This window comes from Parambassis ranga, chromosome 10, assembly GCF_900634625.1.
Source record: "Parambassis ranga chromosome 10, fParRan2.1, whole genome shotgun sequence".
Lineage (NCBI taxonomy): Eukaryota > Metazoa > Chordata > Actinopteri > Ambassidae > Parambassis > Parambassis ranga.
This window is the reverse complement of record NC_041031.1, coordinates 16,053,675-16,080,831: the sequence shown is the minus strand read 5'-3', so window position 1 is coordinate 16,080,831 and position 27,157 is coordinate 16,053,675. Positions and strand designations below refer to the sequence as shown.

General features: G+C 41.6%; 1 protein-coding gene across 6 annotated transcripts in view; it reads right to left on the bottom strand.

Annotated features, from left to right (window-relative positions):
- Positions 1-27,157, bottom strand: part of atp8a1 (ATPase phospholipid transporting 8A1) — a 78,982-nt gene that overhangs the window by 13,571 nt on the left and 38,254 nt on the right. For all 6 annotated transcript variants that reach the window (XM_028415471.1, XM_028415474.1, XM_028415476.1 and 3 more), the window contains 13 exons: positions 25,414-25,519; positions 23,281-23,363; positions 22,250-22,299; positions 21,917-21,986; positions 21,269-21,353; positions 20,327-20,466; positions 18,665-18,803; positions 15,844-15,908; positions 12,825-12,997; positions 11,699-11,882; positions 9,662-9,772; positions 4,944-5,018; positions 3,550-3,672 (listed from right to left, as the gene is read on the bottom strand). In XM_028415471.1, coding sequence (XP_028271272.1) covers positions 3,550-3,672; positions 4,944-5,018; positions 9,662-9,772; positions 11,699-11,882; positions 12,825-12,997; positions 15,844-15,908; positions 18,665-18,803; positions 20,327-20,466; positions 21,269-21,353; positions 21,917-21,986; positions 22,250-22,299; positions 23,281-23,363; positions 25,414-25,519 — 1,404 coding nt within the window. The remainder of the gene's footprint in view (positions 1-3,549; positions 3,673-4,943; positions 5,019-9,661; positions 9,773-11,698; positions 11,883-12,824; positions 12,998-15,843; positions 15,909-18,664; positions 18,804-20,326; positions 20,467-21,268; positions 21,354-21,916; positions 21,987-22,249; positions 22,300-23,280; positions 23,364-25,413; positions 25,520-27,157) is intronic.

Here is a 27,157-nt window from a genome sequence, read left to right as displayed (position 1 = left end):
ACTTTTAACTGGTGCAGCAATAAATGACAGGAGAGTTTCAACAAGCAGGATTCAGTCTAGAAACACACACAGACTGACAAGCCTCACAGAGATTTATTTTTTTCAAGGTAATTATTTAGGGCCTGGAAAGTGGTGGACTGCAGTCTGCATGTGTGTGTCCGTCTGTAGAAGCGTGCAGAATTTGGATGAGTCGTCTAAATCAATAGTCGCCCTCCAAAACCACCTTGTTTCAGGTTTACATTATGCAACACCAGAGCCAAACAAAACACTAATGGGCGATGTAGCATGAAACAGCCGTGAAACCTATTCTGCCAAAAACTGCTCCACATTCGTGCCCCCTTTTCCTCCCATGTGTTGACCCAGACACTGGTGTAAATTCAGGGAAGATGAAAATCCATCAAATGTCTAATGGTGGAGGAGGAAGAGGAGGTAAAATAAAAACAGAACCACATTTTCAATAATCTTTGGCTTCCTTCTAATCATCACTTCATGGCAGATGACATGTTAAGACTTTTCTAAAACCACCCTTTTCAATTTCTTGCGCAAATCTGTCAGAAAAATATGAACCATTCAAGACAAATGAGGAAAATTTGTGCAGGTTTGAGTCGTTTTACTTTGCAAGGTCATTGCAAATATTCAGCCAGGAAAGGGTGTGAAAATGCAGAGAGGGGGTACAGTGAAGGAAAAAGTCTGCGAGCCTTCATAATACACCTTGGCCTCAGTGGCACGACCTCTTCACCTTTCCTATCAACCAAACAAATTCCTGCAGCAGCCAACCCCCCCGCCCAGGATTACCTCAGCCTCCCACTGTGTACACAAAACCCCAATACACTTAGTGAGGGGGTGGCTGAAAGAACCCCCCCCAAAAACACACACACACACACTCCTCTATCTTAAATGTGTATTAAATTATCGCTAATGTTACATTCACATGTTTATGCCAATTAGCCTCCTGCTGACAGGCTCAGCTCCTCAACAGTCCCCAAACGCTCTGTGGGGTGCACTCCTCTCCACAATAATGAATGCTAATGAAATCAATAAATGTTCATAATCATTTGTAACAGTGGGATCCTCTCTTTCACCCCTTCAGCCACCCAGCCCCTTTCATTCCCTTGTCTTTCCAGCAAGCTGCAAAAGATCCTCTCCGAATGAATGAATGCCTGGTCTGTCCTGTAAAGATTCGGCCATTTGTAAAAGTCTTAATTGCCAAAAAAGGAGGGAAAAAAACACATGAAAGCCAGTAATTAATATTGAGCCAAATATTTCCAGAGCTGCCCACTCCTCTTTCGGTTTTTCTATGAACAACTGAGGTAAGAAGGGGAAAATGAGCAGAAGGGTACAGTGGAAGGGGTGATAGTTGCTGGTAAACTGCTGTAATTAAAGGCCACATTTCAAGGGGGCCAGTTATTTAGAGCGGCTTAAAGTGTCCCAAATATGTAATTAAAAAGTGAATGAGCGACACAGCTAAAGCCACGCCTCGGGTTTCTAACACCCTCCATTTCTCCCTTCTCGCACCTCATCACAAACAGCTTTAATTCACAAAGACAGTATCTGTTGTGTACAAAAGAACCAGGCGTGCAGAAAGACAGGCTTCGAGGGGCCAAATTCCTGCTGGATTTTCTCGCCTCGCCTCGGGCCAGCTACAAGGAAAATATCTCGGGAAAAGAGTGAACAAGCCAGCAAAAACAACCTGCTGACCTGCCCGAGTCATCATTCATGGGTCTTGGAAAATGTGGCCCAAACAAAATTGAGGTTCATTTGCTTCTAATATCAGACACATACTTTTGTGATCCTTCTTTGGCAAGACGAACCTAATGAAGTCTTCAAAAAAGGAGGTAATGAAAGGAAAATCCATCCAACATTGGTACTCATCCAAAATGTTGGACATTTAATCTGCAGTGTAATTAATAACAAGATAATGATGACGTCTCATGTTCTCATTAGTTGGTGTTTAAGATACAAGTTGTTTCTACAAGTTGTTTTCCATTTTATCTGATTAATTTAGTGGGTTTAATTAATCATTTGTTCATTTTTTAAGATTAACATCAGCAAAACCTTTTTCTGTTTACAGTCATTTTAAAGTGTGAAATGAACAGCAGCAACAGATTTATACATATAAAAGAAGAAAAATAACATCATTCATTGGTTACCCAAAGAGTTACTGACTTAAGTTCTGATGATTAACTGATAATATCTGGCTTTAACTCTCTCCTGATGACCAAAAAACACTTGTCTTGTCCCACGTTTAACATGGTGAGCAGGTCTGGAGACGTCACTTGATACGTGCAGTCTGGCCATGTGTGGCTTTAACGTGATCTGATCTGTGAGCTCGTAGAACAAAACCCTCCCTCACTTAAACAAATTGCATAATTTTCCGCAACAAATGGCGTCACACAATGACAGCACACTCTCTATTCCCTCCATGCTCCAACTCTTTCTGCTGCATCCACACCCCCACCCCAACCCATCTGACCTTCCCTGCCCCTGACCACCATGGCCAATCCGCCTTTAATCCACCTCCATGCGGTGCTAACCAGGTCACCACGCCTGCGAGGAGGGGTCCAAGAGTCTCTGGCTCAGCATGAAGAAAGGAGGAGACAACTTTATTACCAGCGGGGGAAAGCTAACGGACTGCCCCCCCACCACCAGACAGAACAGGTCAAGCCAGGCCAAAGCAGGATACGACCGGAGACTCACAGACTACACTGATACGTCAGTATGCCACAGCAACATGACTGTCACTAATGTGATGTAGTTAAAGCTGGAACATTGACCATTTATCTGGAGGAGCAGATGACAGAAACATCGTTTTGTGTCACTTAATACTAGTTGGACAAAGTTTCTCAAAGTTACTCATATTCTTCTGATGAAGTCATCTTCAAAAACATAAAATCATACATATAGTCAACAGTAAATGAAGCTGTGGTAACCAACTTACTCAAGCAACAGGTCCGGAAAAATAACTAACATTCAACAATCACAGCTCGTCAATGTCAACATACTAAATCATTCTGCTGCCATGAAATTCAACTAAGAACGTCACTGGTGATTTCTTAATAGTGCCTTATAATATAAGAATTCTTTAAATGTGTGCAGGAGGCCTTCATCAGGATCATCTGGAGACAATTTAGGTCCAGCAGCAGTAAGTGGAAAGATGAAATAAAACTTACAAACTAACAAATCATGTGGCAATATAGAACCATTTACTGCTTGATACCCTGAGAAAATCTTAACAGTAAAAGAGAGCAATAATATTCAGAACTTTTTATATACAGACACTGACTGAACCACTACATAAAAAGTGGCAAAAATTTCCCTTGAACTAAATATTATTTACTTAAACCAAAGTCAAAACTAAAGAACAATTTAGCACTGTATTTGGGGAAACCTGATGCCTCCCCTTCATGTTATTGTAGCAAAAAACTCTGAACAAAAACAGCACAATGAGTTCAAAGCAGGGATACTAAATTGTAATATAAGATGTACATTTTTTCTCCAAATAAAACATTAAAATGCACGTTTATAACACATGATACAGACTAACATTACCTTTGTATTAAAGCCCATTGCATTCTGGGAGGTTTTGTAGAGCTCTGGGTACTTTAACATGTTCTCTTTCCTGCAGGAGCGTTCGAATATTCCCAGAGTGAGAGGGGGCAGAGCCGTGAAGATCTGCAGAAAAAACACACAGAGAAACGTTAGAGATAAAGAAGATGAATCGAGATTCTCCTAAAAATATTTAATTTTATAGATATGACTGTCAAATTGTTTAAATGAATGTCAGATGCTTGTCCATATGTTAAGGCTGTAGAAGAATTTGTTTCTGTTCTCCACTTGCTCCACTCAAACTTAAGTTTGCATCATTTAAGACTACTGACCCTAAAATCCTTTGGGGTTTCTTATTTTGATTTGACATGCTTCAGGTCTGTTCATATGCAAAACCCATCTCCAGTGAACATCTGCAACATTCGTGACTAAGAAGCAGGTATTAAAGTGTCCTTTCTTAGCGGTGTTGTAATGTTCTGTATAGCAGCTGTGGAGAGAGGACTGACGGTATTGTGTGACTCTGGGGCTCTGTGAGTCAGTTGGTGTGAGATCCCTGTACGCCCATCTGGAGTGGGAGTCTGCAGCCTTCAGACTGTAGGACCAGCGGGCCGCAGGACATGCTCCACTGGGCTTCTTTCTTATTCAGAGCCAGGCAAGGAAGATCTCCATTGAGGGGTGGATTCAGCCCACTGCCTCCAACAGACACCCACTGAGCCAGAGGAATTCACACAGTTTTAGAAATCCTCTTCCCATCCTGTCCTAAGAGGTGGTGGTCTCTTATAAAACCACGCAGGAGGCAGGGCTGTGCAAATGTTCTTCTTACTTGACAGCTTGTCCCTCGTCTAAATTACTTCCATTTGACATTGAAGAGGAGTTTGGGGAACTCTCACTTCACACTTTCTGCATTCGTTTTTGTTGATTCAATTAAGTTTGTTTTAATAAACAGTTTAAAGTTACATTTCAGCTCTTAAAGCAAGATGAGCCTAAAGAAGCATGTTTTTTTTCTTCTGCTTAATTCATGACAGATTTGAAATATGAGTTCATTAGGAGTGGTCCCATTATGGTGCCCTGTGGGACTCCCTACATCAGCAGCCGGATCCCCTCTCTGCTCCACTCTTCCTATTCTTTTTATCATTGAAACGTAGCTGCTGTTACTAACTACACTCTTTGGGGTAAGCAAAACTGTTGTTCTTTCACATTCAGTACATACTTTAGGGCACAGAGGGAATACAGACTTGACAACAGGCTATAAATAAAGGAGGGTTTTTTTCAGGATGTTGATGACAGTCGTGCAATAAAGGGATTGGTCTTGGGGTACTCCGGCCTGTGTCAAAGAGCGGGCAGAGGGTAGAGGAGTAAACTGGACTCTTTAGAAAGGAAATTACTTTAACACTCACCACGTTGTATAAGCCGATGCACCAGCGTTCAAAGAGAATCTGACCGGAGAAGCCATTGACGAACGCAAACCAGATCTGAGGGGACAGGAATCACACAAGTACAGAGTCGGTAAAACAGTTAATATTTTATCATTAAAGCATGATGAGTACACACTCTTCCCACTCTCTTTTAAAGTAATTTTAATTATACAGGCAATTATACAAACAATATAATGTTTATTAATGTATGTAGACTTTTTATTACCATTTCTGTATATGCTTTCTATTAGTGATAGTGAGGATGTGTTAACATGATCAGATTTGAGGCTGGATCTCTGTGTCTACTGACTAACATGCTGACCCTCCTATTTTCCGAACACACTACATTCTTCAGGGTCTTATGACAACACACAGCTCGTTCATATTATATGAACACATCAAAGAGAGAACAGCTTCAGCTAATACATCTTTAAAATGACCACACTGGGGATGTGTTGTTTCAGAAGCTGAACAGCACAAAACATTATAAATGTTTCCTGTCAAAGTGAAAGAAATAACAACATGATCCTTACACTAACATGGCTGAGTTCGAAGTGCTGACCTGTGATCAACATGTCATTAGTCTAACTTAGCCAAATTTCAAACTCAAGCAGCACAGGAAGAAGCAAAGCAAGCCAAATGAGAAAAAAAATGAGTGACAGTGGGAAAGCCAAGACCTCCACATGCCACCACCGCGATGCAAATTGTCCACAGGATTACCTTCAAACATACATCTTTCCCTCTGTGATCTACCTGATGACATGTGGGTGACAGATGAGGTAAGCTGTAGGGCTAGGGACTTGATATATCGTGTCAGGAAAGGGAGACAGAGGTAATGTAAACCATCTGCTGGGTGGAAACAAGGCTTATCACTGTATCATAATTAGTCACACTCATCTGAAATACTGCTGCTGCGATCAGGACAGAAGCCAGGTACCAACAGATACAATCTGGTACAAAAACACACACATCCAGAAGTGAAGTTTGCGTTAAACGATTTAGAATCTACACATTGCAGAGTTTCTGTTTGACACTTTATGTTCCAGGAGATGCCAAAACTGTTGAGGCCACAACCAGCCAAGCATTTCCTCGCTTCATTGAACTACATTATGAAGGCATGAACTGCTACAAATTCTCAGATTGGGACAAAGCCTGTTCGAGGGCCCCATCCGCCACTGCCACTGCCTACATGACCAATAACAATCTGCCACTGGTCCTTCCCATTTAATTGTACGAGAGTATGCATGAAAACAAATGTACCCCCACCTCCACACTCATTCAGCCCTCTAAATGGGTGAGTGGCAGTGGTGGGGGCGGGCTGTAGATGAAGACTGTGTTTATGTGAGTGGCCCCTCCCCTCCCCCTCCTCAGTCACACCCACCCATCACAGATCCCAGCCTTTGCTCCATCAGGTGCACTCTACCGTGACATTGTTTCTTTTACATGAGAAGGTTTTTAAACTCATGCAGGATGTTCAGCTGAATCCAAAGACTTACAGTACACCTACTGGCAACACTATAAAGGTTTTAGGGGGTCTTGGGTTGTTGACTAACACATTCAGATGATGTTGCTATGGGTTATGTGTAGATGAAGCCCAAGCCATGAGGCAGGTTAAACCATTAACGTGGCTCCAGCAATGGTAACGAGAAGCTAGTGGATAGGTCAAACTGCTGAATTAATTACAGCTCTGCTCAATGAGAGGCTCTGGGCTGATATATTGTTGTGCTAAGTTAAAAAAGGCTCCTATTCATTGCATGTGGTAACTGCTTCTGTGTGAGGGTTTTGGCCTGGTCCTCAGGGTCCCAATAGCTTCACTCTCTTTCTCACTCTCCCCGTCTCTTAAGGGACAGATGCATTGATTTGCTCATTAGGGGAAGTACCGGGCAGGATTTTTTCTACCCCTTTTCTTCTTCTCATTGAGTGCCACTCAGCGGAGGGGTGTGGCTGGCCTCTATCCCCCACTGCACATCGTGAAAAACAGTGATGAGGGAAGCGGGAGCTGAAAAAAAAAAGAGGATTGGGCAGAGGCCTTGCCGATAAGACGACTTGCATATTCATCAGCGAGTGAAAAATCATTGATTCCAAGTCCGCTCTGAAGCGTTGGCTCCAGGGTGGAGGGGGGGGGAGAATGACATTTGTCCACAACAATGTGAGTCCTGATACTCTTAGGCTTTGCACTGCAGAATTGCTAATGGAATCCATACACAAAGCAAGCACGGAATAAAGAGTGGTATAAAGAAGGAGCTGATAAATATGCTGGAAATATGTGGAGCTACAAACGGAGGCTGCCTTACAATGCCAGGCATGGCCTTCATGGATTAATTCAGTGCTGGCTTTGCTCTGCCATCTCGGACTACACTGAGCTCCACTGAATGAGCTTTCATGTAATTGCCTCATAAATGCCACTTGTCCATCAGCCCCCTCTGTAGCACCCTGGCAATGTGTCAATCAAACCTGAGTGGCCAGCTGGATCGTCCATTTGAACTTGGTTGCTATGGCTTCCTTTAGAGGGGTTTTCTTAGCTTTAATGTGGCTGAATACAATCTCTCTTTGCTCCTATTCTTTAGGCAGTGGGGTGATTTGTAACAAGTAAAAAGTTATGAATTATAACAGTTTACACAGCCGATACTGGACATGTTGTTTGTCAAATAATTATAGCAGCATTTTTTAATCAGATAAAGGCCAAAAAGGTTCAGGAAAGCCAAAAGAAACCCTGTGAAGCAGTTCCATCTGTCAGTCAATCATCCACAGCCTCACAATCTGACTCACACTTAACCTTTCAGTGAGTAGGGAATAATGTAGAGCTGTTCAAGGAGTTTCAGGTTTTCAACTCTTCCACAAAGGCCTTAGAATCCTTCAGCCTCCTACTCTATGTCTCTTAAACAGAACCAAAGACCCAGTGGAAAGAGAGAGCGATAAAAAGAGGCTTAAATTCAGTCTTCCAGCCCTGGCATTCAAATAGTAACACACACTGTACAGGACAATGGCAGAGTGAACAAAAAAGTCAAAATTCCTGTCAACATCTCTGATTCCGTCCCTTGTAAGTTAGCCTGAGAGTCAACCAGGAAAACATGTGAGCTCAAAAGTAAACCTATTAGTGCTACAAATGCTTTTACTCATAGCCTGGGGTTGCTGCTGTGTTAGATGTCAGGGTCTTACAAAACAGCCACATTTGAAATACTGAAGCAGCCAAACAGTGAAGAAATGTCCCATTATCTACTTCAGTCCCCTGAAGGAGTGCAGCATGAGGGGGAGGGGACTCGTATTTTCACGGAGCAACAAAAGGTGTGCTGCTGTAAAGAAGCTCACCCTGCAGACAGAACTATAGATGTTATGTTCCAGTTGCTGTAAAAAAAAACTTTGTGAAGGGACCTGGTGAGTTTCAAAAGAGGAGCTGCAGTTGGAGATGCAAAAAATGGATGAGGTGAAAAATTCTGAACAGGTTTGATGTGAGTATATTTATTCCACTGAGGATGGAGAAATTTAATCCAATTTTCAGGCACAAATAAATTGGTCAAATAATGTTTTTTCCCCAACAGAAAATTTGTACATTTTGAATTTAAATCCAATCCAATCTATCCTGGGAGGAGATTCACTACCTTCTTTCTCTTCTGGTCATGATCATTTAGAAGCAGACACGCTGGAATGTTAAAAGGTAGTCTCCTGATTTTTCATGGCACATAAACTAGAATGAGGCTGATCAGAGGGGATCAGAGGTCAAGTGTCACAGAAAGAGGATGAACAAAAGAGATGTTTAACGTGCTCATATTTCCAAAACGGGTTATGTGGTGATGATGTTTTAAAAATGGGCGGCTTATCGTTTCCAGCCAGGGAGAAGAGCACATATGTATCCACAATGTGCACTATTGAACAAATACTTTCTGATTTAGCATTTTCAGAGAAGATGCAAAGGCAAAGCTGTTACTTTTTCCAGTAATGTGTATGGCCTGTAAATCAAAGCAAAAAACCACCTGAGCTCTGCCTGTTGTGTGATAAAGCTGCTGCTGATAGGAAGCACTTAACTTGTCTGGTCACTCTTGGTTGTATCTCTGAAGCTGCAGTCTACACTGTGTCTGGCATCTGTCAAATGCCATCAAACACACTGCGCTCCAACTGGCCGATGCTGAGGGCAAGATGTGCAGAACTACTAAAACTTATCCACTAACATAACAGGGAGTCAGGCATGTCTGTGAATACCATTCATCATCTGATATTGACCTTTACCTATTCAAGTGGTGAGTACAATAAATATTTAATAAATGATTATCTCGTTGTTACCTCCATGCTACACTTAGCCTTAAACATTAGCAAACTATATGTTCCAAAGAAGAAACAGGAGGTAATGTCTTTCTGCAGCCACTCAGAGATATTCAATAAAATTAAGAGGAAGTTGTGCAACATAGAAAGAACTGTGTTCATATTCATTGGTGGATCCTAATAATTGGAAGGGGCATCCTGTTAATTATAGCGTATTTCCCTTCATTACTGAGTGTACTTGTGTGTGAGGGTGTACCCGTTCTTTCTCTCCACATTCACCCAGAGGCTGCACAAATTGCCAGGCTCCACTCAACACAAACATGGAAAGCCTAACAAGGAAATTTTGCCTTAACATAGCTGCGAAAAAAAAACATCTGAGCTCTGCATTCACATCTGGCTCTTTGAACGACTCTCAGTGCAGAGAGCTTCTATGTGAGACTTACCTCAATGATGTAGAGGACAATATTCTTGTAGAAGCAGTACAGGATACACTTGGCTACGCGGTTGTAATTCCAGGCTCCGTGGACGAGCAGCAGATTCTTTAAGTATTTGAACTGTGTGGGAGGGAAGTAAATGGGGGAAAACGACAACATGAATGAACAGCAGGGGTCTGTGTACAGTAGACTGTCTAATGATTCTTCATAATCAGAGATCAGTGCTGGAACACTGAAGCACTTAGAGGAACTTCAAGATTAAAGAAAGCCTTTTGTCAGTCTCACAGGACTGATGAGGCATTGTAGCTCTCACTAACACATTCCAGAAATGTCTCGTCAGACTGTAAGGCCGAGCTTTGACTTGCTGAAATTAGAGAGGTTCATATGGGGGTGCTGGTCTCCGAGGGCCGAGCATAATAGTTAAATGGCTTCATAATTATACAACAATTTAGGGCCTGCGGTAAATTTCGAGCTGATCAGTGTGATAACACACGTGCGGAGCTTTGAGGCAAGTGTTTCATCACATTTTTCTGCCATCTGACAAAGGAAACCGGGATGCTGAGGAGGAGGAGCTGAATTTTAATTTTTGTTTGTTTATGTTAAGTGTTGCTCGTCTTTCAGCGTCACCTCAGAGCTCTTTGGTGAAATGAAAGCACAGTGGCGGCCTCCGGTTTGTGTGACCCCTCGGATGGGTGGATCAGACATCATTTAACACAGACCTGAGCTGATGACAGACGGACAGCAGGGGAGCCTCCGCCTCTTTAACAGAGTTTTTAAATGTTAAATCTGAGAATCTAGCTGCCTAATAACCAATAGCAGCATGGAGCTCATCTGACAGACAGAACACAAATATATATCATGCATAAGGATAGAAAAACAAGTTATACAACTTCCCCAGATTGATTTCAGTTTGCAGTCAGCAAATTACAGTTAATGTACCGTTGCGCCGAGTACCACTGGAAGTCTGGAAGTATAATTTAATTTGATGCAGAGACAAAACCTAAATGGATTATCAGAGGCCACCTGTCTTTGAAAGACATACATTTTCTACATCATACGTGGATTGAAGGGGGCACTTACTGTGTCTTACTTTTAATCTACTGGTTTCGAATGCTCTCAGTTACTCTGTAACAGAAACATGATGTGCTGATCTGCATGTAACTTACTGCCCATGTAAACTGTAAGAGAGCCCAGCGGCTTTTGTTGCTAACAGATATCACATGTCGCTGCAGAGTTTCAGACAAGCTGGTTAGCAGGTCATAAGTATGTGTTTAAGTAGCATTTTGCCAGAGTCTGTTTCTGTATAGTTCTGATGAGAGTTAGGTGTCACTAAATACCTGTAAAACAGGTGTCACTACTTTGCTGCACAAGCTAAAGCCCTTTCAGACATATGACCCATTGTTACTCAGAACAATGTGTCCTGCTATCACTGACACTCATTACACTTGAGAAGACAGTGACAGGAATGACAGTCTGTGGAATCTGACATGCCAGATTGAGGACATACCGTAGACACATCGTGATCAAATTCCACTGCAACATCGCCAAAGAGCAAATAAAAAAGTTTTCATCTTATGCACATACTTTGGCTTTGGTGTAAATATATTAATTTTTAACAGAAGTGAATGACTGAATTGCACAGTTGTTGATCCCACATCAATGAGCTTCTGTGACCCTACAAATGTGGTCACATCATGCAGTCACGTTCCAGAAAACACCTGAATTTACTATCAGAGGGGTGATTCATACATTCTTGGTCCAAGGTAGGGCTGCAAGTAAAGCTGCAAATTATACAGCTTTTGTTTTACACACATGCAGCTGAGTTCTTTGAGTGAAAAGGGAATGTGATTCCAACACTTGAACTGTTAATCTGTTTCGGCCGACATAGACTACTACCTCCTCCCCAAGATAATAAAGGAGCCCAGTGGCCACTATTTTGCAGAGAACTGATCTATACGCTCCATGACTGCTGAACCAAGCATGTAAATGAAAAGGGGGGGGGGGGCTGTGGATGCTTGTGACTTCAATCTCCCCTACTAATCTCACCTGTGCAATAGAGTAGTCAGATGAGTTTGCTGCCTGCAGACCTTCGTTGCCTGAGATTCCCACACCGACATGAGCTGTCTGGATCATTCCCACGTCGTTAGCACCGTCACCAATGGCCAGTGTGATCACCTTCACCTGTTTCTTCACCATCTCAACCACCTCTGACTTCTGAAGAGGAGATACTCTGCAAGAGAGCAGGGAAACGGTGGTGTTAAAATGCATCAACAAAAAAGCATGGTCCTAAAGGGAGGACAACACTTGCTTTAATCCTCAGTAGCTGTGCTCCTGACTGCACTTGGTGTCACATAATTGGTGTAATAGTTAAAGTAGACCTCTGCATGTGTGATAACCCTGCGTGGTTACTCCTCTGCTGAAGGTTTTCAAGCTGCTTGAAGTAAGGTATATTTAATGTGGCATTCTGCAGGAAAAAGGCCCTTTAATACCACCTTATAATTCTTCCTTTATCAAAATTAAAACTTAACTCTGCCTTACTGCGGCCCCTGACACGAGAGCTTCCTCTTTGTGCACCACAATCAGCACAGTATACAGTACAGAGTCTCTGGAGATGATTGTAAACTGCATGTCTGTCTTTAGCTGTGAAACTGTTAATGTTTATGTTCTCCGCAGTTTAAGAGGCCTCATTCATCTCTTGGGGTGTCTTCGTGCCCACAGAGTGTGCACAAGGCAAAGGCAGGTAGAAGTGGGGGAATAAAAATAAATAATAATTTTGACGTTATGTGTAGAGTAATAGAGTGGCATCTGAGGGTTTGCTGCGGTGCTGAGTTTGGGCCCCAAACCCTGTCATGGTTGCTTTTACTTAAGTACTTTGTATTATTTATGTGGTCTGGGCAGGTCAACAGTGTACCTTCATAATGTTGAAAGTTGCCATTGAAATTTACAGCTATCACATATTTTAAACTGCTTCCATAAAAATAGTGAGTAAGCTTGGTGGCAAAGACATAAAAGTTCAAGTCGACCACAGAGTTCTTTAATTTAATTTGGGTCATTATTTAAACACAAATTCTGGGATTTTTGTGGGTGATTACAAATTTGATCATTTGTATCTTTCCTTGTTCTTTTTTCTTGTGTTTCAGGTTGACTTGAATGTTTGTGGAGTAAATCTTACCGGCAGCATATGACAGCTTTACAGGACAGGGCGAGGTCCAGGAAGTACTGACGCACTCCGAACGTTAGCGCGTATTTGAGAGTCTTTCCATCAATAATGAGAGCAAAGTCGTTCTCCTTGTAGAGGGCATCTCCCAGCATTCCACAGTGGTGGCTAAGTGTTTCTCTTGTTCTCTGTAAGACGGAAAACATATCACAAACATTAACTGTTGAAATTAGTTATTTTAATTTAGATCCCTTAGTGTTGTTGTAGGAAATGTGCGCTGTTGTTAGCTAAACTTGGGCATGGATGGGTTTTCAGGAGCTTTTCTTTACCGGTTGATTATGATTAATTAACAAGCTACAACAACAACAGCTATAACAAATTTAATTTGGCACAAACATTCATGAAAAAAAAAATGAATTCTCTTTGATGAGTAAAATAAGATTTTTCATTGCAACACAGTGATGGACTATAAGAAAATATTATGAAAATATGTTATTCTGTGCATCATTAGAATCTCATAAATAATTACAAATATCACATCAGTTTTTCTCACAACATTTCAACAATTTATGTTACTTTTATACTGCAGAGTACAGTTTGATTTTACTAATAAATCCTCTAATCTATACAGTATATAAATCTAAAATAACAAAACTTTGTCTCTGTCTCCTACAGAGCAGCTGCTTCTGATATTTTAGATATTTATTATGATTCCCATATTGATTGCACTCCTTGGCTTTGAGGTGATAACACAGATAAGTTCTGAGGATGGATCATGTTTGCTTTTACAGTATATACAGCTCTGATGATGAGTGATGATAAAGAGCCATTAATCTGAGACTGACGAGGAGAATAACCATCCTGGTACATGGGCATGTGGAGTGGTGAGATCATTATTGTATTCATCATTCAGTCATCTTCACTGCAGATGGTAAACAATGGTAAACAAATCCTATTTCTGTGTGTAATTATGTGACATAAAGTTAACAAAAACTTATCCAGATGTAATTGTGTACAAACAAAGCAGATACAATGAGATCTAGTGTCTGAATCCAGTGTTGCCAAGCGGATGCCCAAACAGCTGAAATCGCTGAAAAAAACGTTGGCTATTAACACGCCTGAAGAAGGGAGGGGTCCAGCCCGGTGTTGAGGTCAGATATGTCATAGCAGTCAGATTGTACCAGGGGGACCACGCAATGTTCGCTTGGCATAACAAAACCCTGAAACCCCAGCTTAAAGGAAATATTTGGAGAAAGGCGCTTTACGTTTCACAAAGCGAGGGAAAGAGAGTGAGAGACACGCACAGAAAGAGATGATGGATTAACAGAAGAGAGAAACTGAGCAAGAGGATACAAGCAGAGAGCAGCTGTGAGGACTTAACCATCCCTGATGGGGTCTGTAAAACAGCACGAGATGGTGAGCAGTGGGGAGGCTTGTGTGTGTGTGTGTGTGTGTTCAGGCCATAGGTTGTGATATCTACAACTTTTCCATTTAACTCCAGCTACTCATTCTATGGATTTTAGTTGCTATGTCAGTGCATATAGGCAGGTAAACTATACATAGGAGATAGGACTCACTTTGTTTGGGGCACAATCTATTAATCGCACAGCGTGATAAGCAAAGTTTACCATTTCCTTAAGTATAGCAGCCATTTCCCCCCTAATTTCCACTGAGGAATTTTAACACTAATGCAACATGTCTCCTCCTAAAGCCTCTTTGTTATGGTTATAATGACTGCTTTAGCCTATGTGACAAGCTAGTGTTTGGTTTTTGGAATGGGTATGTGGCAACCATTCAGATCATCCACAAGCGCTTCCCAAAAAGACTGAGCTTCATTGTTGATATAGGCCTTGAGAGATATAGGCAACAGGATGTGACATATATGATGTGGAATCCAGACATTTGTATGGATGCAGTGTCCTCATCATCATCAGTCTTAAGACTGTGAGGCACACAAAAGACTTTTGATCTGTATGTCACTGAAAAGAAAACACACAGCATCTAATATTGGTTTAGAAAAAGCTCTGAAAATAAAGGTCCTACCCTGGAGACAACACTGAACTTTGGGAGGTTGTAGTGTGACATTTTGCACAGGTGAAAACATTGCCCTCTCTTTGATAAGCATTTCTAAACAGAGCAAAAGTCAGACATGCTCCAGTTACCCCCCCCCCCCTTCGCAGCACGAGTGTGCTCAGAACAACCTGGCTCTCTGTTCACTGTACCTCCTCACTCTTGGAGGACTGAGAGTTTTCTCCGTTTTAACAAACTGCCTTATGTAAGCATCTGCTCAACCACAGCAGAATGGGATCTGACATTTCAAAGCGCCGGTCCTTTTGCGTTATGAATGCACCGACCCCAAATTTCTACCTCAACTCCATTTATCACGCTTAACGACCGGCTGACAGGGTGAAGGCCGTCCGTCATCACCCCCAAACACCCTCCTGCTGCTTTCCCCTCCTTCGTCCACTTCTTCTCGCCATTTCACCCCCTCCTTGTCCGACAAGCTAACCCCAGAAAGTTTCTCCTCCATCTGTGGCTCCTCTGCTTTGCTTTCTCCTGCTGGAAATGAGAGGACTTGCCCTTTTCAATCTCAGAAACAACAGACAAGGCTCTCCTGCCGGGGGGTCAACAGACTTCTCTGCTGGGTGTCTTAAAGATGTTAAATGCAGATTTCAGGCTGTGTGGTGGCTTTATGTGGAGTGATCCCTGTGGCCTCATCCTTTCAGCTTTGAGACTTTTTCCACAGGGATGGCGTGAGGACACGAAGGGGATTATTATAAACAAAGATGTCCTGGCATCATATTTTTTGACCTGAAGTGTCTGTTTTTTTCAAGGAAGATTTATAGAAGAACTGATAATCAATTTAGTAATCTGCTCCTTATTATGATTATAATAACATTATTTAACATGTCTTTTAACTATAGACACCGTGTTAGTCTTCACTGATTACATAAGACAAATGACTATTCAATTACTCTATGTCTAGCATTTTATAGAATAAACATCAACAAAGTTGATTTTTGCATATACTTACATCTAGTGTATCTTCATTGATCACAAGCATGCCCATGTTCTTGGTCAGTAGTTTGCAGGAATGTCCTACAGTAAAAAGGAAAAACACAAGAGAAGATTCTTTATTTAACAGCTATTCAATATCTACATAAAATTGTAGCTGTAGCTCAGTGACAATTTACCTGTTTGGAGCCCAAACACACAAAAAAAAGATTAAAAGAAAAGCAACCTAACATTTTAAGGAAGACCAATTAAAATGACACAGCTCAAAGGCAGCGTCTCAGGACATGACTAATGACTTTAGTTTACAAGAGTTTGTCAGTTTCCTGTTTTAATAGGCAGTTACAGCCCTGCGTTACCCAACATGGCTCTCTGGGGAGCATTCCTCTCAACTCTTGGCTGGGACAGATTCTCAGGGTCACCAGCAAGGTGGTAGAGGGAGCCTCCCATTGGGGAAAACAGAAATGTTTCATGAACAAACTGAAGCCCTTGGTTTAGAGTGGTATGAAAAGGCTGCCATCTGTGGCATAACCACATGAATATTTGTGGGCTTCAATACTTTGCTTCTGTCTGGAAAGAGATTTTAGTTTTTTTAAGGGGGTTACCACTAAGCTTCTGATTTCTGAATACATGGGTGGCAATTTCTGTGTGTGTGAACCTGAGATGATATACTAAAGAGTACACAACGGTGCACACACAGTGCACATACAGAGGAAATGAGTATGTTTCACCTCCAGAGTCAAAACCAAACAGGCCTGGGGTCTGGGGTCTGCCAGATTGTTTTCTTAAGTGCAAAGGTGCAAACGTCCAAAAAAATTTGCCAATGTGTGGAAAATATCTCCCCATCTCAGCTCTGTCTCCACTTTCCTTCCCCCCTTGTCAATTCCTGCCACAGCCCTTCCGCTTAATGTGTTTACCTTCAGCTCATTTGACTGCCTCGCTTTTTCTTTTCTTTTTTATTTCACCAAATTCCTGCCCTTTCTCCATCTCAGGAACTAAACACTGCTCCCATGGGACTTGAGGAATGTGCAACAATGACACTCATGTCGCAGTAATCTGGGACGCTGCCTTGGGAGCAACAATTACAGATAAAATGTTTCAGAGCCACAGAATGAATAACAAGACAACTCGGATTTTAGGAGGCTGAAAATGAATGGTAAGGTGGAAAAGCTGGCATAACATAGTCTAATATTTATGTGGGCAGATACTCTGGAGTGTCTCTCTGCCTCAGGGGATGGTGGAGCCGCTGGCCAACTTTCAGCAGGCTCTTTCCTTTCGCTGGATTCTGGCTCATACCTGTGTTGAGCATTACGTACATATAACTCTCTTCAAGCAACAGCCCTGCGAGCATGTCCCAGAGCAAACATAGCTCTTTCCTCAGGCAGCCAGACACACAGACAGAGTAGTTACTTTATATTATGTCATTACTGCTCGGGCTTAAGGACAGACTGAAACAATGACACAATGTCTTTACAGCCTCCAATCACACTCACCTGCCATGATTTGTAAATAATTTATCAAATTCAGGGTGGTTCAGGTCTCAAAATGTAAATGTTCTGTGCTAAATTCATCAGTCTAATTTGGCAAAAGGTACACCATTAACTCTGGGAATGAGGATCGTCTTTCAGTGAGGAATATAGTAAAAAACAAAGTCAATATTGAGTAGAGTTTTTACAGAGCAACTCAGTCAAAAGGTGGACCTGTAAAAATACTTCCAGCGAGCATGAGCTTCTGCTGAGCTCCCCTCACATCTGGGCACGGTGGGCACAAAGAGCCGATTCAGGCAGGCCACAGTGGTAGGTACAGCCACAAATGGAGGTACTTTTGATATCTATTTTTCTAAACTCTGTGTTACCAAGTTGGCTGCATTCAGGGTTGATGCTTGCAGTTGTGGTATTTACCCACATTTAATAAAATCAGGACTGAATAAGGAAGAAGGGAGATGAACCGAAATGGTTGACCAGTCATTCACTTTTTTTGATAACATCTGCAAGACCTCTGAGGAAGCCAGATATGTGAGAGGTGCCCGCTTGTGTACACATGCATGTTATTTATTTCATGTCAGTGCAGGCTGCTCATACATCATCTGGCATTCTGCGACAGATGCTTTCAGTAGATATGTGTGACAGCTTGTCAGTAGTTTGTCTTGCTGGGTGAAGAATGACCACAGAACCTGGGAGAGGTTGGCATATATTTGAACACAGTAAAGTCAGGTTCACCTGCAGCTGCAGTGTACAAATGGGGCTAAAATATGCCTTGATGCACAAACATTCCTTAAAAAAACATGGGTGCAAGCAGCTGTTGATTATGACTATGTGTTTACCGTCATTGGATTTCTTGTTGGAAATTCATCAGAGGAGATTGTTCAAGAACTTAACTAGTGTTATATTTATGACCATCTTTAGTGTTAAAACAGCATGAAGCTTGATACACACAAGCAACAATGTCCGGGGCTGAAAATAAAGCCAGTGCCAAAAACCACAATTGCTCAAATGCCCAACTTTATAGCAGACATAAGCATGTTAACAACCATTTTAGCATTTATAGATAATTTCCTGGTTCCTGACAGCTGTGCACAGTGTTATATTGCATCCCTTTCGGTTTAGCCATAACATTTTCAAGACTGCTTTGAATGGCAGGTGGATGCCTCGAGGTAAATGCCTAAGCTCCATCCACGCTTTACCCTTTTCCCCATTATAGATTTAATTTAAGAACCAACATGGCAAAATCTGAAACCACTACAGGCTTCAAAGCTACACACAAGTGACATTTAAAAGGGTTTGTCTGGTGCAGAATTCATTTAAAACGTAACCTTCCAGTCACCTGGAACTGTCACTGCTCACCTATATTGATGGCTGTTTCTTGTTTGTCCCCAGTCAGGATCCAGATCTTTATGTCAGCCTTCATTAGAGTCTCAATGGTCTCGGGAACCTTATCCTGTAGCTTGTCCTCTATCGCTGTGGCCCCGAGGAGCTGCAGGTTCTACACCAGAGAAAAAAGTCAAAAGACGGCCTTTAAAACACCACGTCAGAAAAATATCTGATCAGGATTGTGTCACTCACTTAGTCCATTTTTCCCCCCTCATCAGCTGCTCTTGTTTATCACCCAGAAAACCCACCACTGGCTTAAGGGGTTTTGGATCAGTTACTGTGCCCCTCTGTGTGTAAGTGTGTGTACTTCTATATACACAATCATCCCACACAAGCACACTCCACTAAATATGGTTGGTGTTTTTCCCAGGAAACTCTGTGGTTCTTGGGGGCTGATTGTGGGCTTCTATGGGCCCATCACAGGGGCCACAGATTTGACAAGACCCAGGAGTGGAAAGGAGACAGGAGCCAGCAGCAGAGGAAAGGCCGGGGAAGCTCTTTAAGCTGTGACCTGAGCCCTGCTGCCTGAACGTCTGTAGCTCTGTCTTCTCTAATCACTGGGAACCACACAGGGTGGATAACTGAGCCTCGGGAAGAACACGACTACATCTGATGAGCCCTCATTTGGCTTTTTGATGTGAATTGTTCTATTGTTCATGTGGTTGCTGTTAGAGCACTCTTTGTGGATTATGATACAAGAAGCACTTGGATCAGGATTTCAACCCTCGAGTCAGGGAGGAACCATCACACCACTGGCACAGTGTTTGCTGCTCAGTGTCCAGGTATGAATTGAAATGTCACTTCAACGTGTAAAAACAGGAGTTCTCACTTCAATAAATGAGGTTGCAGTGAGGAAAACAGACAGAAAGCTGGCTGGGCTGAAGCGAAAAGGTTCCAGAAATCAATTTAAGATTAGGCCTATTACTTAAGTTGATGTAAACCACCCTCTTTAAATAGTGGAGCAGTTCACACTGACCCTGCAGTACACAGTTATATGAAGGAGACGTGTAAAGTTTCTAAAAACAGTTACATTTGTCTATTTCTGTGTCATTGAGAAATCCAATAACACTACTATTAAACAGAACATCACATTGTTGGGAGTGCATCTGTCTTAAAAAACACTGCAACTCTATTGTGCCCCCTTGTGGCACATATTTTTCTCCTGCATTTTTAGGTGTGGGTGGCCTCCTGAGCAGCAATGAACCCCCAAAATTTTGGCAGCAGCAGCACCAGCCGCGGTGCCACACTCTGCTCATTAAGCAATGAACACTACATTTTCCTCTCTGAAAGCTTTTATGTATTTTTCATGATTGATTGCCTCCATTTGTTCTTGGGCAGCGGGGAGCAGCCATGAAGAACATGCCAAGTGGCTGATTTACAGCTGTGGCTTCCTGTGTTTGAATAACGCTTCCACACAGGGCCTTACCTCACAGAAAACCACGTCTACCTGCTGGTGAAACCATGAAACTCCCTCACAAAAAATGTAATTACACTTTACTCATTACTTGCACTTGAGTTTATGTCTGGGTCTGATTTTTCTACAGACGACTGTTAAAGTCCAAAAAGATGGTTTGTATGAAACCTTATACAGTATATGTAATCGGCAGAAAAGCTGATCCTCATGTGATATTTCACCTTCTCTATCAGTTCGTAGCTCTCCTCCAGTTTGAGAGCTCTGTTCTGCAGGGAGGTGCAGGCTCTGTGGTAGATCTCATGCCACTGCTGATAGGTCGACTCACTGATGTCTGCCACTGCGAAGCACAGAGTGCGAAGACCTAGAAGATTGAAAAAACAATCATGTGTCAAACAGTGTGAATTTTTTTCAAAACCATCATTTGTTGACTATGTTGATCTTTGTGTTCAATATTAAGCACGCTGTTCATACAGACTGGACCAGTGTATAAATTATGACCTGATAAGCAGTTGGAGAATGGTTACCATATGGATAGCAAATACTACTCAGCATGGCTGGTATAAATACATACACGTAACCACTGTTATTCTATATCTAGATTATTTTGATGATGTGCAGATACTATTCTACTAGTGCAGTACATAATTTCAGTAAATTATCCCATTTTATTTCAGTACACACAAAGTCTGTGAAACAATATTTTAATATATCATTGATTGTTTTTCTTACATACATCTAGTAAAAGTCTAAGTTCTTTCTACAGTAATATTCACTATGTGGTTATAACATGTCTTCTTCAGTGTGACTGAACATCTTCCATATCTGTCCTGAATGCTATTTTTAGCCTACATCAAATATTCCAGATGACATCATTTTGCTGGTGTCTCACAAGGGGGCAGTATGAACACAGAGCAAGAGGATGGGTCTTTGGTGCAGTTTCATTCAGGTCCACTGCCTTACTGCTGCAAAATACTCACTGCAGAATTGAAAAGAACTAAATAACAGCATGGCAGGAAAACTCTGACTGGGAAATAAAAGTTGTTCTGCTGCTTTATAATATGATCAAATTCTGATTTTAACCAGAAACAAATGAGGAATTAAAAAAAATATTAACGGCATCTATCTCACTCTTGGCAGACAGGGGGCGATGTTCATCCACTCACCCTCAGTGGCAAACTGCTCCAGGTGCTTCAACGTGATCTCTTTGTACCTCGAGCTGTCTGCCAGACGGTCATAGATCACTGTGTCCTGAAAGGAAACAAACGCTCGCTGGTTATTGACACCCAGAGAGGAAAGAAAGGAACCTCCTGAACTCATTTGCTGCTCTGTGTGTTTCAAATCAGATACAAGGAGCCTTCTACACAATTATACTAATGCAAGCTGCAATTTACAAACTATTACAGGGGATTGAATAATAAATGTCTACTATCACTCTATGTGATAGCTGCAAAATAATGGAACCACACACAATATTAACCTCCTCTGAGCAGCAAAATTGCAAAGTATAATCAGTAAATGCATTGATAACGGTATAACAGAACAGAATACTGATAAATGTTCTTTTAAATATATAATGCAGAAGGTTGATTCTATTGCAGACTGAACATCCTGGCTGCACAAATGCCGTCATGTGAAACACAAAGCTTCTTATTTTGCAGCATGTGTGAAATGTGGTGGTGTTGCTTCATCCTGCTCACTGACACGAGCATGAGGCAGTAAAGGTAGAAGAGTGTTCAACGTTTATATGTTCGAGTGCAACGATGATGGTGATGGCCTGTCATGCGTTGCCATGGAGAGAGACCGACACTCACAGCTCCTTTGCAATAGAGGCGGATCTTCCCAGATGGGGTGCGCATGATGACTGACATCCTCTTCCTCGCACTAAGACACAAAAGGCGAGAGTGAGAGAAGAAGGTGCAATGAGGGCAAAAAAAAGTGCGAGCTGTGTTAAGGTGTAAAAAACGCTAAAGCAATTTATGTCATACTGTTTGAACTAGCATGTGATCGCTGCAATTAGAAAACCAAGAGGTGGTTATAAAGATATCACACCATGGTCACAGAATTAATTAGTCCAAATCATAAGGGCAAAATGGAGGTAATGAACTGGGCAACATATTACTGAGCATGCTGCAATAAAGAAGTACCTTGTAAACTCCAGTACATGAAGCAGCTCGTACTTTTCTTCTGTTCCGAGCTAAACCAGAGAGAAACATGCGCGTTAACATCCTCCAACAGGAGACACAACCTCAGCCTTATGAGGCAACTTATCTTAAGTAGCACAAGCCAACCCCGCCATCCTCCTCCAATCAGCCTTAATTGCACTTTAAATGTGTTTATCAGTTGCCTGCACTGAACTGATGGAGGGAGAATAACAAGGTAAAATTCTATTAACTTCTTTAATTGTGGAGACTGCTCAGTACAACACAGAGTGATTAGGTGGAAGCTGAGAGTTTTAAAAGGTCTAATAGAGATTAAGAAATTGGAACCAGAGACAAGATATTCTGACCGGGAGAAACATAAATGAAAATTGTTCTGGCCTTTCTGCCTCAAGCTGTGAGTGCAATCATGAGGGTAGTCAATTAAAGAAACAACAGAATGGGTGACCTGAGCTCTGGAAAGGACATGCCGCCTCAGCTCAGGATGTAATCATGGCAGCCATTTTCCATCACTGAGGCCCAAGTGAATACAAATGTTTCAGCCAGTACTAGTTTAAACTTAGTTTTCAAAAAATAGTGCATTTACAGCTTCACTACTGACGGACTACGGACTAAGACCTGAACAACTTCTTAACTAAATGCAATAACTTTCTGGAGTCTTTACTCTTTCAAAGCACATTTTTCATATAGAAAGGTCATCATGGGGTTAAACTAATGGCACATTTTTAATGGGACATCACTCTTTTGTGCCTATTGTTATGTGGGACGGAGTGAGGTATTCTAAACCTGATGAACGGGTGAAGAAATAACAAGTCGTTTCATTTTTATAATGACGATCTTGCAGGCATTACATTCCTTTTTTTTGGATTTATACACTTGTTTCACACACACTCAGTGCCTGAGCCTCAATTGTCTTTTTTCCTGTTTGAGGTCATAGTAGATCATTATGATGCCAGTATTAAAGATTAAGTGGATCCATCCATCAGTACAACAGCCTTCATGACTTTCATTAAACGTACCATTTCCACAATGACGCTGTCTGGAGTCCGACCAGAAAACACAAAGCCAAGGTTTCTCGCTGCTCTCACCAGAGCTCCTTCATCTAGAAAGCAAAGAGACAATGTTACAGATAAACACACCTGCACCAACCCACACAATGATTTTTTTGTTTTTCAAACTTGGAACAAAAGCCCAACACATTTTCACTGTGGCTGAAACGCTGTGGGCCAGGTAACCTTATGCTGCAGGGCGAGAAAAAGCTTTCTACTTGTTTTTTACAGTTCACTTAACCAACCGTTCCCCCCACACTGCTGCAAACCCCAAAGCTCCATAAGATCACGATTGTTCTACGCAATCAGGCAAAAAAAGTCCTCTCTCTCATCAAAAGCAAAACAAGGATGGAAGGCAGCCGCAGTGCTGCTTTTTATTTCACATCAACAACTGTTTTTCAGCTAAAGAAAGCGTTCCTTGTTTCTATAGTGAAATGAATGCAGGTCTGCTTTACTGATGTTGTCAGAAGCATTAACATCTCTCATCAGTAGCAGCCTAGTGTTTGTTCATATCTAACAGAAAAGTACTGTCTGTCTTTTTTCAACTTTTTTTAGTGTCTGTTTAGATAATCTCACCTCCTGTAGTGTTTGACATGCTGGTGAGTGTGTGGAGTTAAAAACAATCATGACGAAGGGCATGTTTCCTTGACGGACAGCTGTCTCAGTCTATCAGATTCAACTGTGTTTATGTGATAGACTGAGGGATCACAGCGAGGTTTGATGAATCTCCATGCCATATGCCACAATCCTGGCTCTATAATTGTATGAATGTTAATAACAGTGTCTGTAGGCTGCAGAGGTGTGTTCCAGTTCCTAAAGCACAGATGTAATGTGTGTAATCAATTAAATGTTGCAATGAAGACAAATATCAAGGACACACAGCTTTGTTTATGCTAACAATATCATTTATGGAATCAAAGGACCAGCACCAGCATTTTTTCCTGCAGTTTCAGACCTGCAGTGTTGGACCTGCAGCAATGGAACACTTGTGCAGTATTACAAAGTAACATGTCACCAAGCACCGTTGACAAGAGTGGTTCCTGCATTTCTGACACCTACATATGTCACCTAAAGGCAACAAGTGTTGCAAGAGCCAATTCCTTTCTATTTTTACCACCAGTGTGGTTGTTAGAGAGACTATTAACCTCAGCGTGTTGTGTCTTCAAGTAAAGACTAGAGTTCCCAACTTGCTCTTAAGTTATCATTTGGTACAATATATATTGGTACTATTACAGCCTCTTTTACCTCAGAGCTAACTCAGAGTGGAGGGTACTCCTTTAGCCAGAGGACTGCAGATTTTAACATAAATTTAACATGATGTCAGACATTGCTTTTTGCTTAAACTTAAACTTATTATTTGTCAAAGTTTTGGATGTTTTCTTTACATATTATTTGTTTTTGTAATAAATGTTGAGTTTTTGTAAATCTGTATACTAAAACAATGCATTCACATTATGTTCTACATGACACTTAGCTGCTTTTTCTATGCAAAATGAAGGTTTAAGTATATTTTGTCAAAGTGTTTTTTGTTTTCATGGACTCATTCTCTCTTACTGTGCAGCCAGCGAGGTATGTTTCTTTATGCGTTTATGTTGTACGTTTCATTTGTAATTACGTTGCTTTGGGTTGTTTGGGAGACAAATGTGGAGCTAATTGCGTGTTGTGTATTTATGTTTGATGGTGCATATCTTGTGGTTTTGTTTCTTGATAGTACTGACCGGCAAATATGAATTACCGAAAACAATACAGTACCACAAAAGCTACTGAGCTTTAACGCCCTGCATGATCACAGCAAAACATTGGGTTTAACATTTTCTGCGCATTTCCCTTCATGACTTGATAATGTGTGCAGCCTAACAAACATATATGTGCACATCTGTGATTAAAATCCCTTCTGATGATATGCTTCTTAAAATATGAATTTTATTACTTGCTACACGCCACAGTATCCACATGGATCCCACACACACACTCCAACAATGAAACTGAAAGAATATATTCATTCTTGATTTATGCTTTTTTTTAAAGCACACAGTCCGCCCACTACACATCACACCCTGGGAGCATGCTCATAATTGGAAGCCACTAGTAGGGATGATATACCTGGAGATGCAGCCTGGTAGGTGATTTTTCCATCCATGCGCTCAGGTACTGCAGTGTGACAGATGGCCATCATGGTCATGAACTCCAGGATTACAGCAGCTGTAGGCTAGAGGAAGAGGAGCGGTCACTTTGACTTTTAATGTTCTTTAATAAAACATAACAGGAGCAAAACAACTAGAAAGACCTTGGTGACAGTGTAGGCAGAGAGAGAGCAGTGGCAGAGGATACACTGACTGAAACACTGTGATCAACCTGCATGACTCAGAGCAGACGTACATGTGGCACAGTGAGAAACACAACCTGCTACAGCAAGTGCTGAATGTCAATAAACTAATAAATCATGACATATGCTCAAACCTACACACTTGTTTCTATATTCAGTGTTGCAGTGTCTGGAGACTGGAAACAACCAAACTATCTTTCCCAGTTTTGAAATATTAATTAAAGAAACTAATTAGAGAAGAGGCCAGTTAACAACTCAACAAAACACTGTCATTAGTAGTAGAGCTTCTCATGCTAAACCACACTGGTCAATTAAGAAAAGTCTAAAACAAACACTGTAGGGGTGAACATAACTGTGGAGCAGCTTCTGGCACAGTAACATATACATAAACACATTGTAATTTGTGCTGTCCTGACCTCTACAATGGCCAATCATTAAGGATGTAATGTGTATTCTGTGTCTCTGGAGGCCATCTTTACAATAAGCTGTTCCTTCAGTAACCTATGCTGCACAAACTACAGAATCTGCTTGCATTGCGAATTAACCCCACCTCCACCTGCAAAAATGGTATCTTTATTAGTGCAACGGATGTTACAGTGGAACAATTATACTTGTTTCAGAGTACTGCTGACTCAAAGACAGCACACTAACTGCTGGTGCCTTTGTTGGGGGCTCTGAAAGTAAATTAGGAAAAACTGACCCTGTGCAGCAGGACTGAGGGCAAATTTCAGTGAGTAACGCTATTTCTATATATGTATATTTGGCCAACAAATTAAAAGCTACAGGCTAATGTGATGATACACAGGGGCACTGAACAAGAGGTTAGGTCAAACAGATATCACCATTTCCTTGGCATCCTGTTGTCATGGTTATTTTGTCAAACAGTGAATCACTTTCTCTGTCAACACAGTGGCAGGTAGGTTAGTAGCTACACAGATCCATGTAACAACATAAATAGTCATGAATTGTCCCTTAACTGTTTTTTTTCCTGTTCCAGCCTGAGGTTTGTCACTTACTGAAACATGTGGCTTCAGTACTCTTTATTCTGGCCAGACAAATGACTGCTGGTAACAAGCCAACAGGATCTCACAGAGCTCGCCAGCTCATCTCCATCCAACACAAACTGGCTTTAGTTAATGAAAAAGGGCCTAACCTATATACTGAGGGTATTTTACATTAATGAGGGGAACAGTATGACTAATTTGCCACAGGGTGGACACAGGCAGGCATCTGCTGAGCCTCCTGTCTGAGATCCACCAGCTTGTAGTCAGTGACCACAGCCGAGACAGATACCAGCCGCCTTCAGGGGCACGGCAGGCCCATATATACAACAGTAACACTGAACGATAAATCATATCGCTAATTTACCCACATTATGAGCAGTAAATTATGAATACAGTTGTCACTAAGCTGCAGCTACACAGAGAACATACAGCAGCTCCAACAAATACACTAATCTCTCTTGAATAATGCTATGAGGCAGAGCCATGTTATAAAGTGATAGCTCAGAAGTGGCAGTGT